This window comes from Ambystoma mexicanum, chromosome 13 (assembly GCF_040938575.1).
Source record: "Ambystoma mexicanum isolate Mex_15411 chromosome 13, UKY_AmexF1_1, whole genome shotgun sequence".
Taxonomy (NCBI): Eukaryota; Metazoa; Chordata; class Amphibia; order Caudata; family Ambystomatidae; genus Ambystoma; species Ambystoma mexicanum.
In genome coordinates, this window is record NC_090938.1 from 160713378 (window position 1) to 160727442 (window position 14065).

At 47.8% G+C, this 14065-nt stretch overlaps 1 protein-coding gene across 3 annotated transcripts in view; it reads right to left on the reverse strand.

Moving 5' to 3' along the window:
- Window positions 1-71: 71 nt before the first annotated feature.
- Window positions 72-14065, reverse strand: part of OARD1 (O-acyl-ADP-ribose deacylase 1) — a 147938-nt gene continuing 133944 nt past the window's right edge. For all 3 annotated transcript variants that reach the window (XM_069633528.1, XM_069633529.1, XM_069633530.1), the window contains one exon: window positions 72-3204. In XM_069633528.1, coding sequence (XP_069489629.1) covers window positions 3102-3204 — 103 coding nt within the window. In that variant the 3' untranslated portion in view covers window positions 72-3101. The remainder of the gene's footprint in view (window positions 3205-14065) is intronic.

Sequence of the window (14065 nt, forward strand, 5' to 3'; positions counted from 1 at the left end):
GATATAGAGATGTGTTTGTGGTATGCAGTGTCTAGAAACGGGGGCAGAACCACAAATTTGAGGATGCAAGATTGTTTTTTTTGTTTTTTTTACTGGCATGATTTATTGTCAACTTTGTGGAAATGTATGCTTCAAAACTAAGGTGTCAGCATGCAGAAAATTAAATCAGATTCGCAAAAAATGTCATTCCTAGTACTTCAGCCCTAACCCTCCCCTCCATTGACAAACAGATCTTGGCCTACGATTCCTTAAAAAGCTTGTCGGGCAGACGGCACATAAAGTTCACATCTTCAACACAATAATAGTTTCACCAAATGCATACCCGTTCAGTAGAAGACCCCAAACTGTGCGGCTGCACAAGCGTTCCGAATTAAGTCTAGAACTGGGGTCTGACCACAAGCGCGCAAGACCACAAGTATCTAGGCCACATTGCTCTACTATTTTTTGGATTGGTATAACCACATTCTTCAGACATCAGAGCCAAATCAGACAGCTGAACCAAGGCCCACAATTCCCAAAATACATTGCATAACGTTGGGCGGAAGTCACTTCTGATCGGAGAGCAGCACTACACAGACTGTTCATCCAGATGACCTTATTTTGATGACCTCCTCCCCCAATCATTTTAAATGTTCTACCAATTGTTGAAATTTCTTTTCAAACCAGTAACTAGTTGGGAGGGTTAGTCGGTGGGCTGTCATACCTCAACCAATAACGTTTACAAAATCCCCTCCTTGTACGTCATTTACAAAACGAATTTAAATGCAATATGACAAACTAAAAAAAGGAAAAACCGGTGCCCCTGGGTCCCCAGCTACCGCCACAGCTTGCAAACTGTTGCCGTAGGCAGCGCAAGGACTGCACAAACAAGGCTCTGTTAATATACCTGCATGCCTCAAGTGACAAGAACAATCCATTTATACCAAAGTGGTCCATCGGCTTTCTATCCCGAGGTCTACTGTCCTTCTACTGCTAAAAGGGACAAACCATTCCATCCTTCCGCTTTCACTGGAGGAATTATGGGGGTCTTAGCCCTACACAAGTTAGTTATAGGTTTAGGTTTAATCTTTCCATATTCTTAACATGGTAGTTCACTGCAAAAACACCAACTGGTGTGCTATTTGTTCAGGGTTTTCCATTTCTCTCCACGGGCGAGGAGCAGAGTGCCTGAACTGACAATTAATGTCATCTATAAGGAAGCCCAACCCGATGATATGCAGTTTCTAGGTCTAATGGATACTAAACTATGGTGAGCTTGTCACTGTACGAAAGTAGTCTTTCAAGACTACGAAGGAAGTCTAGTTTGTCTATATGGCAGACAAACCAGAGTCCCGATGATGCACTCACGTGGGAAGGAAGAGCTGCATGAGCGCGATACAGGACAAGGAGCGGGGGATGAAGGTTCTATTCACTCCATCGATGTTGAGGCTGCCAAAATGAAAATGTCTTGCACTTGCCGGGCCCCACAGCGCACTGGGCTCTGTGCTGAAATCGCCTTCCAAATACAAGACCCAGAATTTGAACCCAACTCCAAAATGCTTAAGATTAGGGTTTGGCCCAGATGACGGACAAGGTCCAAATTGCATTGTCAAGCTTGAACCCATGTATAAACACTGCCTAAGCTCAGAATTCAAATTAATTATGTTGAGTAACGAATGCAATGTTATGTGAAATGAATTGAGTTATAGGAAATTTGGAAAGGGTTGTTAACTTAATATCGAGTGTTTGTAGCTTGTTTAAGGGCAAAGCGAGAGCGCATGTTTTTTGTCCAAGGGCAACCCAGGATTTCACGATTGTACTTTATAACCTTGTACCAAGGGCTTATTACCATTGTGCTGAGGAATTGAGAGCGATAAAATAGAGCAATAGAAGAATAAGGAGTTTGTGAATAAGCTTTGTCGAATATTGACAAAAGGTGGACCCCACTATTCCACTCCACTATACGCTAAACGCATCAGGTTATTGCGGAAGCAGCTCATGGAATGAAAAGGTAGCCAAATCGCCAAGACCAATAAGATCATGGGCACCCAACCAAAGGATCATTGATGAAGATTAGAAGCAAGGTAGCACACCTAAGGGTAAAAATAAATCCTTGGCCCATGTATGAACAGTCAATTCTATAGCTCAAGAGAACGCTTAGGCTCCATATCCGTATCCAATACGCTCATTCTAAATGGCATATAGGTTACTTTTCCAAAGCCCACTCAATCCTTAACATGTGAACGGGAATCTAAAGAGCTCAATGAATCGCATGCCTTTCGGGGGCTTCCCTCTGGGATTTCAAGCATTTGCTGATCTTACTGGCTCTTTAGTTTAGAAGACAGACATCCGTTCAGATGAGGAACACAGTTCCTCGGGCACATAAGCCAACACTGTGTGGAACTATAGCTCAAGACTGTGGCCATTGACAGTTTTTAAATGCATCTACAGGTTATAGAATAGAGGCACATGGGATACAATTGTTCGCCTACGACCACACTGCGCAGTTCAGTTACGATGCTGGGGTTCACCGCCGAGTTCCTGGTTCCACAGCACACAACTTAAGCAAATTTCATTCACATTATCGCTTTACTGATCATCACAGTTCAATGAAAGGGATAAAGACGAGAATACCCACTGGTCTGGCATGCAGGTTGAAGAAATGTTCATTATGTAACCTTTTGCCCAGTAGAAGGGTTCCCAAACTAACACCTTCCCGCAACATATTGCCCAGTTTCTCCTTTTCTCAAACTTGTTTGTTAAAGCAACATTTACAAAAGAAATATATATAGCAAAGAATCTGTACTTGGTCATATTCCCCAAAGTGCTTTTTCCAAATGCCAAAGACCTTGTAACAATACATTGTACTTTTCCAGCTTTTCTGCTTCATAAAGACCGACATCAGTCGGTTTTCTGGGCTCTGTGTTGGGGGCTGCAGCACGACCTTGCCTACCCCTCCTTCCTGAGATAGCACAATCCCGCTATAAGTGCTCACTGCCAATGCCTCCTATACATCCAGCTTATGTTGCAGAGCCAGAGGTCAGTGAGATTTGCATCCATCCAAACATTTGCTAGTCCTTAGTGGTTGAGGACAGCAAAGATTTCCCTTACAGAAACGCCTCTTAGAGGCTGTACACAGTAATCGTGATGTCTGTAACAGCGAAAACCTTCTCCAGTATCTCAGCAACTTGCTCCCACTGCAGCCGGTCAAGACCACATCCGATTCTATAAGGAAACACAGAAAGAGATTTGCTCATGGACTGTGCATCATTTAAAAGCAGATGTGCAACACATGTATCATGCATGAATGTTTTACCAAAGCAATTGCAATCCACTTAGACAGTGTTCTTAAGTCAAGTACAAACCACACACAGACAAGGTAAGCCTTTACAGAAACAGGTACATTGTGAGAAGCTGAAGCTTTCTAGACTTCGCATAGTTACAAAGCATAGGCAGCAGAAATGCAAATCAAGGCACCAGCCCAACAAGGTGAAAGGTGTTCACCAAACCCTGCAATGCAGAAAAGAGACATGGACTCTGACAAAGTAGAGCACATTCTGTCAACGTACACGATTACCCCACTGAAGCAACCTTAACCAACCCTGCCCACACACAAAAGATAGAGCCCTTGGTCACTAAGAATCCTGCACTGTACAAAAAAGGAAGCTTACACTCCAAAATCCCTGATAAACAATTGTATCATGGCCTCCACTACCAAAATGCAGCCAACGTACTAAGACTATGGCTAGCCCCATCATGTTGGCAACGGGGGAAGGCTACAGATGCTCAGCATATCCACTACGAAGGCAACGAGACCAAAGAATGGAATACAAAAACCAAATATGTTAAAACACCATGAATGAACCAACACTGCCAAGGTGAAGGCTAAAAACCAATCCAAACCTGCCAGTGTACTAGGCAAACAAGGGGTCTGCAGACACCACCATTCTTGCCAAGGTGCAAAACGTAAAAGTCAGATGACATCACCATCCGGAACAGAAATGTATAAAACTTGCCAACATATATAGAAAGAAATGACCCAAGCCTAGCCTAAACCCAGCTTGCCTACAAAAGGTATAGGATAAAAGCAAACGTTCTAAAACGCTACCAAAACACCATGAAGGTTACTACCTCGGACAAGACTGGTTCAGTTACCCACCAGCGAGAATACGTTTCTATTCCAGTGACACAGACCTCGCAAGGTGACTGAAGGGATGTGTAGACTTCACTGTCCAGTACATCAGTTTGGCCTCCGAAAGGAAGACCAAATGGATCACGTAAAGTGGCTAATGCATGGAAGGAACAGTCACTACAACTCCAATAAAGAGGAGCATTTGGATTGTCTCTGGGCTCCTCACAGACAAGGAACACCCGTAGTCTTGAAGGATTGATGGGTACGTACGATAAACAATTAGGAGAGTTCCCATGGGAATTTTTAAGACTTTTCAGAAAAATAAGGTAGAGTTAAAAACATCAGTCACAGGAGGAGACCTCCTCCTTGGAAAGTAGAGTGATGAAGACCATATGGGTTTCCTGAAGTGGTGAAGATGGGACCAATATAACGATTCCTACCATCTTTGTACCAAAATATTGCAGGTCATGAAAGTCTTCTATGGAGGTTTTTCCATGGCTCTGCCGATGTTGTGTAAGGCGACGAATAGCGGTCTGTCCATCAAGTAAGTCCAAACTCACAGAGAACAACTATGGCAAGACATATTACAGTAAGGATTTTGTTTTCTTTAAACACAGAAAAACGTTATTTGGCTTAGAAAGTTGAGAGAAAAATGCTGATGAAACAGGTAAAAAGAGGTAACAATTTGGTATTGGGCCGATGGAGGTCCCAGTCCTTGCCCCAAAAAACAAAAAATAGTTGGATACTGAATAGCAACCCCAAGGCACTATAGCGAATTATAGAATTAACCTACCATCCCAAAAAATACATTACTAATATCTTTCAAAATTACACAAACTGTTTAGGAAACTCTGCAGCCCAAGGGGAAAAAAAAAAAAGTCCAGGGGAATACCGGTTTTAGGTATTTCCAAACACGTTTCCCACTGTTTGACGATTCTCCAGATGATGTCACTTCTCCCCAGTGGGGAATCCCTTTTCCACGAGGTGAAGGAGATGAGGCTGCTAACTGATAGTCCTCCTCTTGGTGGTAAAATGCAGGAGGATCCACTTGAGGGGTCCCCCAAAGGGCGAAGATCTCCAGGAGAATCTCCTGAGCCAACTCCCACTCGTGAGAGATCGCGCTCTGCCTGCTCAGAGCGTCCGCCGTCTCATTTTCGTCTCCTGCCAGATGAACTGCAGAGATCGAAACTTCCTGCTGGATTGCCCAGAACCAGAGCTGCATCGCCCCCCCTGCACAGAGGAAGTGACCCTGCCCCCTTTTTGTTGAGGTAGTGCATGGCCACCGTGTTGTCCATCAGGATCAGGACATTCTTTCCTCGCACAGTCAGCAGAAAATCCTTCAGGGCTAGCCTGACGGCCCTCAGCTCCAAAAGATTGATATGGAGTCTGGACTCTGACGGAGACCAACGACCGCTGACTGTCAACTCGATGGCATGAGCTCCCCATCCCGTGAGGGATGCGTCCAACACGATCGTCACCTCCGGCCAGGGCAGCCAAAATGGAGCCCCCCTCATCAGATTGCCTTCGTCGGCCCACCACAGAAGGTCTCGGACAACCAAAGGCGGCACCTGAACAGGGTCTGACATCCTGCCGGAGGACTGAGACCACTGGAGCTTGAATGCCCACTGCAAAGATCTCATCCGCAACCTAGCCTCTGGCACCAGAAGAATGCAGGATGCCATGAGGCCGAGCAGTCTCAAGAACTCGAACGCTAGGAGTCTCGGCAAGTTGAAACTTGTGCACCATCTGGTGAATGTGATGAACCCTCACCTGGGGAGGAAAACACTGCCCCAGGGACGTGTCGAGCACTGCTCCGATGTACTGGAGCCTCTGCGATGGTGTCAAATGGGACTTCTTGAAGTTGAGGAAGAAGCCCAGCTTGTGGAGGGAGTGGCAGGTGACTGACAGATGATCCAGGACTTGCTCGGGCGAGCGCGCCCTGATCAACCAATCGTCCAGTTAGGGGTAGACGTGAATATCCCTTTCCTGAGGTGCGCTGCCATCACTACCATGAGCTTGGTGAAGACCCTCGGGGCGGAGGTCAATCCGAACGGCAGGACCCGAAACTGAAAGTGCGAGTGGCCAACCGCAAACCTCAGGTACTTGTGCTTCGGATGGATCGGCACATGAAAATAAGCGTCCTTGAGGTCGAGAGACACCAACCAGTCCTGAGGTTGAGGGGCCAGGAGGACTTCAGAAAGAGTAACCATCTTGAACTTGTCCTTCCTGAGGAGTTTGTTCAAACCACGCAAGTCCATGATGGGTCTCAATCCCCCGCCTTTCTTGGAAATCAAAAAATAAGGGGAATACCATCCCTTGTTCCTCTCCGCTACAGGCACCAGTTCTATGGCGCCTTTCTCCAGCAGGGATTGAATTTCCTGCGGAAGGAGCGGATCCGGACTCTTCAAAGAGAGATTTCCCGGTGGATTGTCTTGAGGCCTCTGCCGGAAAGGAAGACAGTAGCCGTGGGTTATGATCTCCAGAACCCACACATCTGAAGGAATGGCACACCAATCTGCAAGATGCTGCGCCAGCCTTCCCCCAACCAGCGAACCATGGGACATGGCCTCATGACTGAGCTGAAGCAGCTGCGGCGTTGCCTGAGGGCAAAGAGGCAACAGCCCGAGCGGCCTTGGCACCTCGAGTACCTTGTTTTCCACCTCTGGCACTCCTACGGTGGCCCCTTTGACTGGCAGCTCCTCTCGCTTTACCAAAGGATGAATAATAACGAAAGGGACCTCCCCTCCATTGCTGTCCCCTAGGACAAAAAGGCAGAGGTTGTCGAACTGCAGCGCCCAACGACTTCGCTCCAGCTTTGGAGGTCTGCAACCTCTCAAGGCTCTGGTCAGCCTTGCTGCCAAAAAGATGTTCCCCGTCAAAGGGCATGTTGAGGAGCCGGGCCTGCACATCAGGAGCAAACCCTGACTTCCGCAACCACGCAAACCTGCGTATCACAGTGCTCGCCGCCATGGACCGGCTGACGCAATCTGCCATGTCCAAACCCGACTGAACGGCCTCACACAGCATTCTTGCCATCCTGAAGCATGGCAAGGAAACCATCCCGTTCATCCCCTTCGGGAATATGTTCAGCCGCCAAGGAAACAGTTCCATAGAGTGTGTGTGTGAAACGAGACAAGGCACAAATGGAGTTGGCCGCCTGAAGCGCCATACCCCCTGCAGAAAACACTTTCTTCGCCCAGCCGTCAAAACGCTTGTCGTCCCTATCAGGAGGGATGGTAGGGTACGATGCCTGCTTTGACGGGGCTGTTGCCGCCTGCACCACCAAACTCTCCGGAGTAGGGTGCTTGGACAAGTAGCAGGGGTCACACTACTGGCTGGGCGGTATTTTAGCAGCAAAGACTTGCTCACTGGCGGGAGACTCTCCGGAGCAGTCCAAGCCGCTGCCACCCTTCTTTGCAGAGCCATATGGAATGGCAGTACCGGGTCAGTTGGCGGACCAATGTCGAGGATATCCATAAGGTCATCCTGAACAAACTCCCCTGGGGAGTAGACCATCCTAAGTACTCGGTGACCTGTGACATAAGTCGCCGGTACGAAGAATCGGCATGAGTGCCAGGCTCAGGCCTACAAAACTCCACCTCCGGAGACGTGTCCAGCCCACTAGCATCATGCAGGGACTGCCTCATGTCCTCAAACTGGCTATGGCCCGAGAGAATCTCGTCAGGCACCGTGTCAGGAACCATGCCATCATCAGAGCCCTCATCCACCTCTGAAATGAATTCCAGATGGCGGTAAGAAGGCACAGAACTGGAACCAAAGCCATGCTTGACCTTGGCCAGAGCCTTCCTAGGTGGTTCCCCCGAGCCATAGGGTACCCCCGTCAACACAGCCCCGAAAGGCATCGAGAGAAGCGGCGTCAATGACAGATGTGGCGCCGACAGCATAGACGGCGTCGACACAGGCCTCGAGGGAGGAGCCCCGAGCGTGTCCTTCGACATCCTGGGCGCCGATGACTACTTCCTCGGAGGCGGGACCTCGAGAGAGTCCGTCGACGACCTCGGCCCCACAGGCATGTCTTCCACGAAGACTTCACAGGCTCACTCGGTCTCGAGCGCGTCGAGGACCGGGACCTGGACCAGGCATGCCAAGAACAATTCCCCTTGTCCGAGCAGGACCTTTCCCATGAATTGTGACAACCACACGAGCCCGAAGGCGTGCGAGCGCCGTCTCTTGGCTGATCACGACCGACTCCACTTGGAGGCGCGGACGGACCAGTGCCCTGCAATTCGAGAATCGCCAACATTTTCTTCCCGAAGAAAGCCCATTCCTCCGGTGTCGCATGCTTGGTGGGGTAAGCGACCTGCCGACGGGCAGAGTCGACGGGGAAGGCGACCGATGACAGTGCTTCGGGGAGTGCCTCGAAGAGGCAGAGGAGTGGCGAGACCGACTCCGGGACCGAGACCCACTGGACTTCTGACGACGACGCAGAGAGTCGCCCCTCCGAGTCGTCCGTCGAAAGCCCTGCAGACCTAGACTTCCGGGGCTTGGACACCTTACCTACCGATAACTTCTTGCGCTCCCGCAAGGCTTTCGACGTGAGCGACTGGCAGTCGACACAGTCATCCATGTCATGGGCCTTCCCGAGACACCAGAGGCAGGCATCGGGCGAGTCCGTGACCGACATCTTGGACCACAGTCCCCGCACTTCTTAAAGCCCGGACGCGGTGTGGAAGATGAGGTAGACATCTTCACGAAGAATAACTTCGCAAACGAACAGGTTCGAAGAACCGAGATGAACAGAAACTCCAAAAAAACGGAACTGAGGCTACGGGCGTCGTGCGTCCTACTTATAACATCCAGAGACGTCGGCCGTCGGAGGAGGTCCTCGAGGGCGGCGTGGCGTATCGATGTAATCGACGCAGGATGCAGACGCCGAAGATTTTCCGAAGCAGCACAGCTGTGGTGATTACTGTCATAGATATGGTATACGTCGGAGGACCCAATCCCGTCAAAGGAGTTTTACTCGAGGCTCTGCAGTAGTAGGCTACAAGTTGCTAGCAAGTAAGGCAGAAAATCCAGTCAAAGAAAGAGCTCAGCAAGGAGAGCATGGAAGCGCCGCTTCAGCGGGCAGCCCTTCTTCACATCAGCCTCTGGAAACTGATCTCCGAAAAAGCAGGGGTTGAAATACTGTTAAGTGTAAGGTTGCAGAATTAAGACTGGCACAGAGGGGTCATGGTGTTGGCGATAAACATTTATTAACACCTGAAAAAAGAAAAGAAACCGCAAATAGCCCTAACTCTAGAGGGTTTCCCTGCCTCAAGGGAATATAACTAGTGTCAGAATGCCTAAAGTAATAGTCCCCCAATAGTGTCAAAATCCTAACTCTGTCCCTTACACATGAAGCTAACTAAACAAGAAAAGGAGGGGGTCTTCTGTATCCAGAGGGGCGTCTCTCTTCACATGGAAAAAAGGCAGTTTGTGTTAAATTCTGTTCATCTACGTTCCAGTCACCCTTTGGTTGTCGGAGAAATTTCGCTTGCCTAGTCTTTTGTAGACTTACAAATTCGCTCTTTGGGTCCCAGACAGTTCTTTCTGGTTGGTAGCTTTGGCTTCTCCTAGCCAGCTACTGTACGGACAAGCTTTTCCTGGATGCGCTCTCCAACCTGGATGGGTGCCCGACCCTTGGGACCATACCTTGTTTCCTCTCACTGAGTGATGCACTCGCTTCGTGTTGCCTGGATGTCCTCTCCAAGCTGTAGACCTGGATCACTCCCCTGCCAAGCCTTCAATTTCCTGTTTGATTTTGGGTGCAAGTCCCAGACTTGCCTTTCCACCTGTATTCTCATTTTCTGCAGGATTAGTTTTTTCATCTGCCAAGCTTTGGTACGGATCCATGTGCTTATAACGACAACAACTTGTCAAAATAAAATGTTCTATACTAATACACATATTGCCAATCCTTACTTCTAAAAACAAATAGTGTGGGAAACAATGTTATGCAAAAGAAAAGGTGTTCAAGAAATGATCTGTCAGGATATTCAAGCTGTTGGCTTCCCTTCCCCCACGTTTTCAGCACAAACAAGGCGCCGCACTCGAGTTTAGCACAGTGTCTGGCTTCATTAGCACAAGAGCCAAAAAAGGGGGGGGTTTCCAACAAACTACCTTATCATATCCTCACCGGAGGTCACGCACCTGGTCTCGCACCAAATTCATGTATTCACAGACCATCAGTCTTTTAACAATAACTCATCAATTTATTATATTTTCTACTAAAAACCAACCGTTTGGTCACATTTGCAAAACTCATTATACATAAAAAACACAAATAAAAGAGACAATTGATCTATAATTTGAATCTTATGTTGCGTTCACACAATGCTTGATAATCAACAGTAGTGGTGTTAGTAACACATGGGTGACTTTAGATTAGCCAGGTCTTATTTTGCTAAACAGTCCCCAAAATCTTCGTGTCGACGTGCACAAATCCGTTTCCAGCCTTAATGTTTTGATCCCAAACCGACTTATCCTTGATTTTTGTTAATTAGTCGTGTATGTAAGGCTTTCTTCAGGACACAATATTCATACGTACAGAATGTCACACAATCTGTGCAATGTCTCGAAGTATTTTTCACTCGCTTGATCGCAACTTCAAACACGTTTTTAAAGGGCTATTTAGGTTTTGTCCTTCAATAGTTTAACTCCAGCAGGGGCAGACGGGCGCAGAGTCCGGACCCTGCGGGTGGTATGGAGGCGCTAGCTATGGAGCCAGTGTTGCCAACTCCTCAGTCCAGAAAGTAGCGAGCGGCATGGAATTTCTCTAGCACAAGGATGCAGTTCAAATCTCAGTATTAGGTCCTTCCGAGTCTCTCTGCCATTCAAAGTCTCTTGCTTGAGAGGGCCTGATACGACAAACAAAAAGTTCCTTTCTGCTCAGGATTCTCATGTAGAACTTCGTGGGTGATTTTCAATTCATCCTGGGTCCCCCCTCCTGCATCAGGCTCAGACTCACTTTAAACAAAAAATTATTGGTCTCCCTCTGCCGGGCTCAGAACAGAATCATGTATTTTTCCAAACGTATTATGATTCATAAAAATAGATGACTTCTGTGCGCAGGATTTTGCTTGACACCTCGCAGGACCACTTCGATTCACATGCATTTGTTCACCTCCCTCCGCCAGGCTCGAATCAAATTGATCTACTTTCGTTACTCCTCAGCTGGATACCTTACAGAGACCTCTGAATGAGCACCCACGCGGTGCCGTCCCACGCTGTCAAAGGTATTGGAGCTTGCTTTAAAGTGCTATCACTCATCAGCAGTTTAACTTCACTCACGTCTCTTATTACATGAGTTTTCACAATGTTCATTCCAGTGCTCGCAATACCACGTTGCTGCTTGAAACCTTGGCTTCAACACAGACCGATCTTGTATTTGTCTCCCCAACTGTGTTAATTTCACTGACGCTGCTTTGCTCTTGGAGCCAAGGACAGTACCACGGTGGCTGGTGATTCTCCCCGCCTTGATTCTTGACGCGGGATCTCCGACACACAATGCAGGATTTTTTCAGCCTGTTTTCCTGGTCTTATATTTTCCAATCTCGAGGACTCATGAAAGCAACGAATCCTTGTCGAAAAGTTCAAGGGTACTTTCCCTCCTTGTGATCCCTTTCTGTTTCGCCGTCTTTCTTCTCTTATTAAACTGCCATCTTGGAACTGCTGTTTATTCTCATGTTTTGCGTCGCACAGAGTGTGCTCTTGTACTCCGCCTTTTATCCATGTGGGGAAGTCAGGTGTGAGTGATTGTTGATAATTGCCCAACCTCACCTGACCATGGTTTTGAACATGTCAGGTTCACAGCTCAGGTGTTGGTCCATTTTTCCCTTAGAGCGGGCGGCCACTGAAAAAGTGTTTGTGTTGTAAAAAAAAAGGGGGTGAGGGTGGCAAGTGGGCAGAGTTCCTAAATACCGTACTGGATAGGATGCAGTAATGTGTTACAATTAAGGGGATACCACGTCTCACATCTGGTGTTCCACTCCTCGAAGAACCCCCCCACCCAGGGGATCCTCCCGCACTGGTCCACCACCAGGAACTGGATCCCAAAGCGATGACCGTGCCCTGGCTACCGGGATGATAAATCCCCAGGAACTAGTGGGCGAGACACCTTCTGGTTTACGCTATACCCTGCTGCGTGGTATACACAAGTGCCGACTCCCTCGAGGCAGCCGGGCTCACTTGTGGTACTCCTGTACCTTTCGGGAGCTTTTCGCACCCCACGGGGCTCTGCAGGTTTCTTCAGTTCGGGACTGGTCCGCCTTTGTGGTTCCCTGCCCACAAGGTTCTTCTGTCCTTGACCATCCCCAGATCCTCTTTACCCTTGCACAGTGTCTCGGTCAGCAGCTGTCTACTGGTCGGGTCCGCCTTCTTTCTTGCGGTTCCTTCTGGGAGGGCTTGACACTTTGCCAAGTCCTCGTTAGTTTTCCACTTGCTTTGGCCATTCCTGAAGCATGAACCACTAGACTGCTGACAGTAGTGCCAACACAGACTTGCTAATGCTTTGCATTCCCTCCTCATCTCAGTCACATGTGGATTCCCTAGTCTTCTTCCTCATCCCAGTAGTAAGAGTATTTAGATGGCAACTCACTAGTCCTCTTTCCTGTTTCAATATTCATTATTGGAGTTGCCTTAGCAAAGTATCAAAGTAGATGGGCTGCGACTAAGTGTGAAGAGGAATGGAGGGAGTGAAAGGTGGGGTAACTTTGGAAAGTGGCATTAGGGTCATGTGTTGGATAGGGATACTGCATTCTCTGCAGATAGTCGTCACTGGTCCCAAATGGGCTCCCCTTCCATGAGTTCCGCCCGCTGAGTACCACCCCCAGGGGGGACTACCGGTAGCAGCCTCACCACCCTGGCCTCATGAGAAGGGGCTCCCCCTTCGGAAGCACTGACAACATCATGGGATTCATCACATAAGCTTTCACAAAGGGGCTGACTAAGCCAATCAAAAAATCTTCCCCAAGGCAGCACAAAGATTTGGAGGCTAGTCCATAATGGTTGCCCAAAAAAATAAACACCAAAGATGTCAATTGGGACATCTCGGTAAAAAACAGTTTACATGGGACACAAACTGAGGATGATTGCGTGGATTTGGGAATGGACTACTACAGTTTATTGCAAAACCTATTTCAGCCTCACTTCATGAGCCACATAGAGCCATAAAATCATATCGCTAGGGTAGGACCTAGCAAAATACATTAACATCCAAGCGGCTACTGTATAGGTGCATTAGGCTACAAATGCAGCAGGATGGCTACAAACCTGGTTTAACCAAAACAATGCAGATGCCACCACCATACTCCAGAAAACATATTGGGAGCAAAATGAGGTTCTTAGAAAGCACCCCTGCCCCAATAGCCAAAAGAACAGCACAATATTTATTATTTTTTTAATTTGTATTTTTAAAGCGCCCACACAGCCCGCCGGCATCGAGGCGCTGTTACTGGAATTGTTTTTTTTTGTTGTCTTAGTTTCTTAGTTGCGTATTTATAACACGCTTAAATACCCAGAGGTTTCTAAGCGCGGACCCGGGGATCGAACCTGTGTTGCTTTGAGTCGTCTTGTTTCCAAGGCGAACACGTTGCCGCTGAGCTATCCTATCCCAATATGAGATGCAGAGGTGGGGGCTACAGTAGAAGTCCCTCATTGGTTTCAAATCTATGATTTCAAGAGCAGGAACTAAAACCAGCTCCTGGATATTTGTCATCAGCTAGCTTTAAAGGTATTTTAGATGTGTGCCAATGCTTCTTTATGCATATTCCCAAACAAAGTTATTGTCACATAGGTATACTTATAGGGAACCAATTCTCCTGGCAAGCCAGAAGTAGCTCCTGTTAGAGTCAAGCTAGCAGGCTCTCCTAGCATAGAAACGGATCCAGAAATAAATAGATAGATAGATAGATAGATAGATAGATAGATAGATAGATAGATAGATAGATAGAT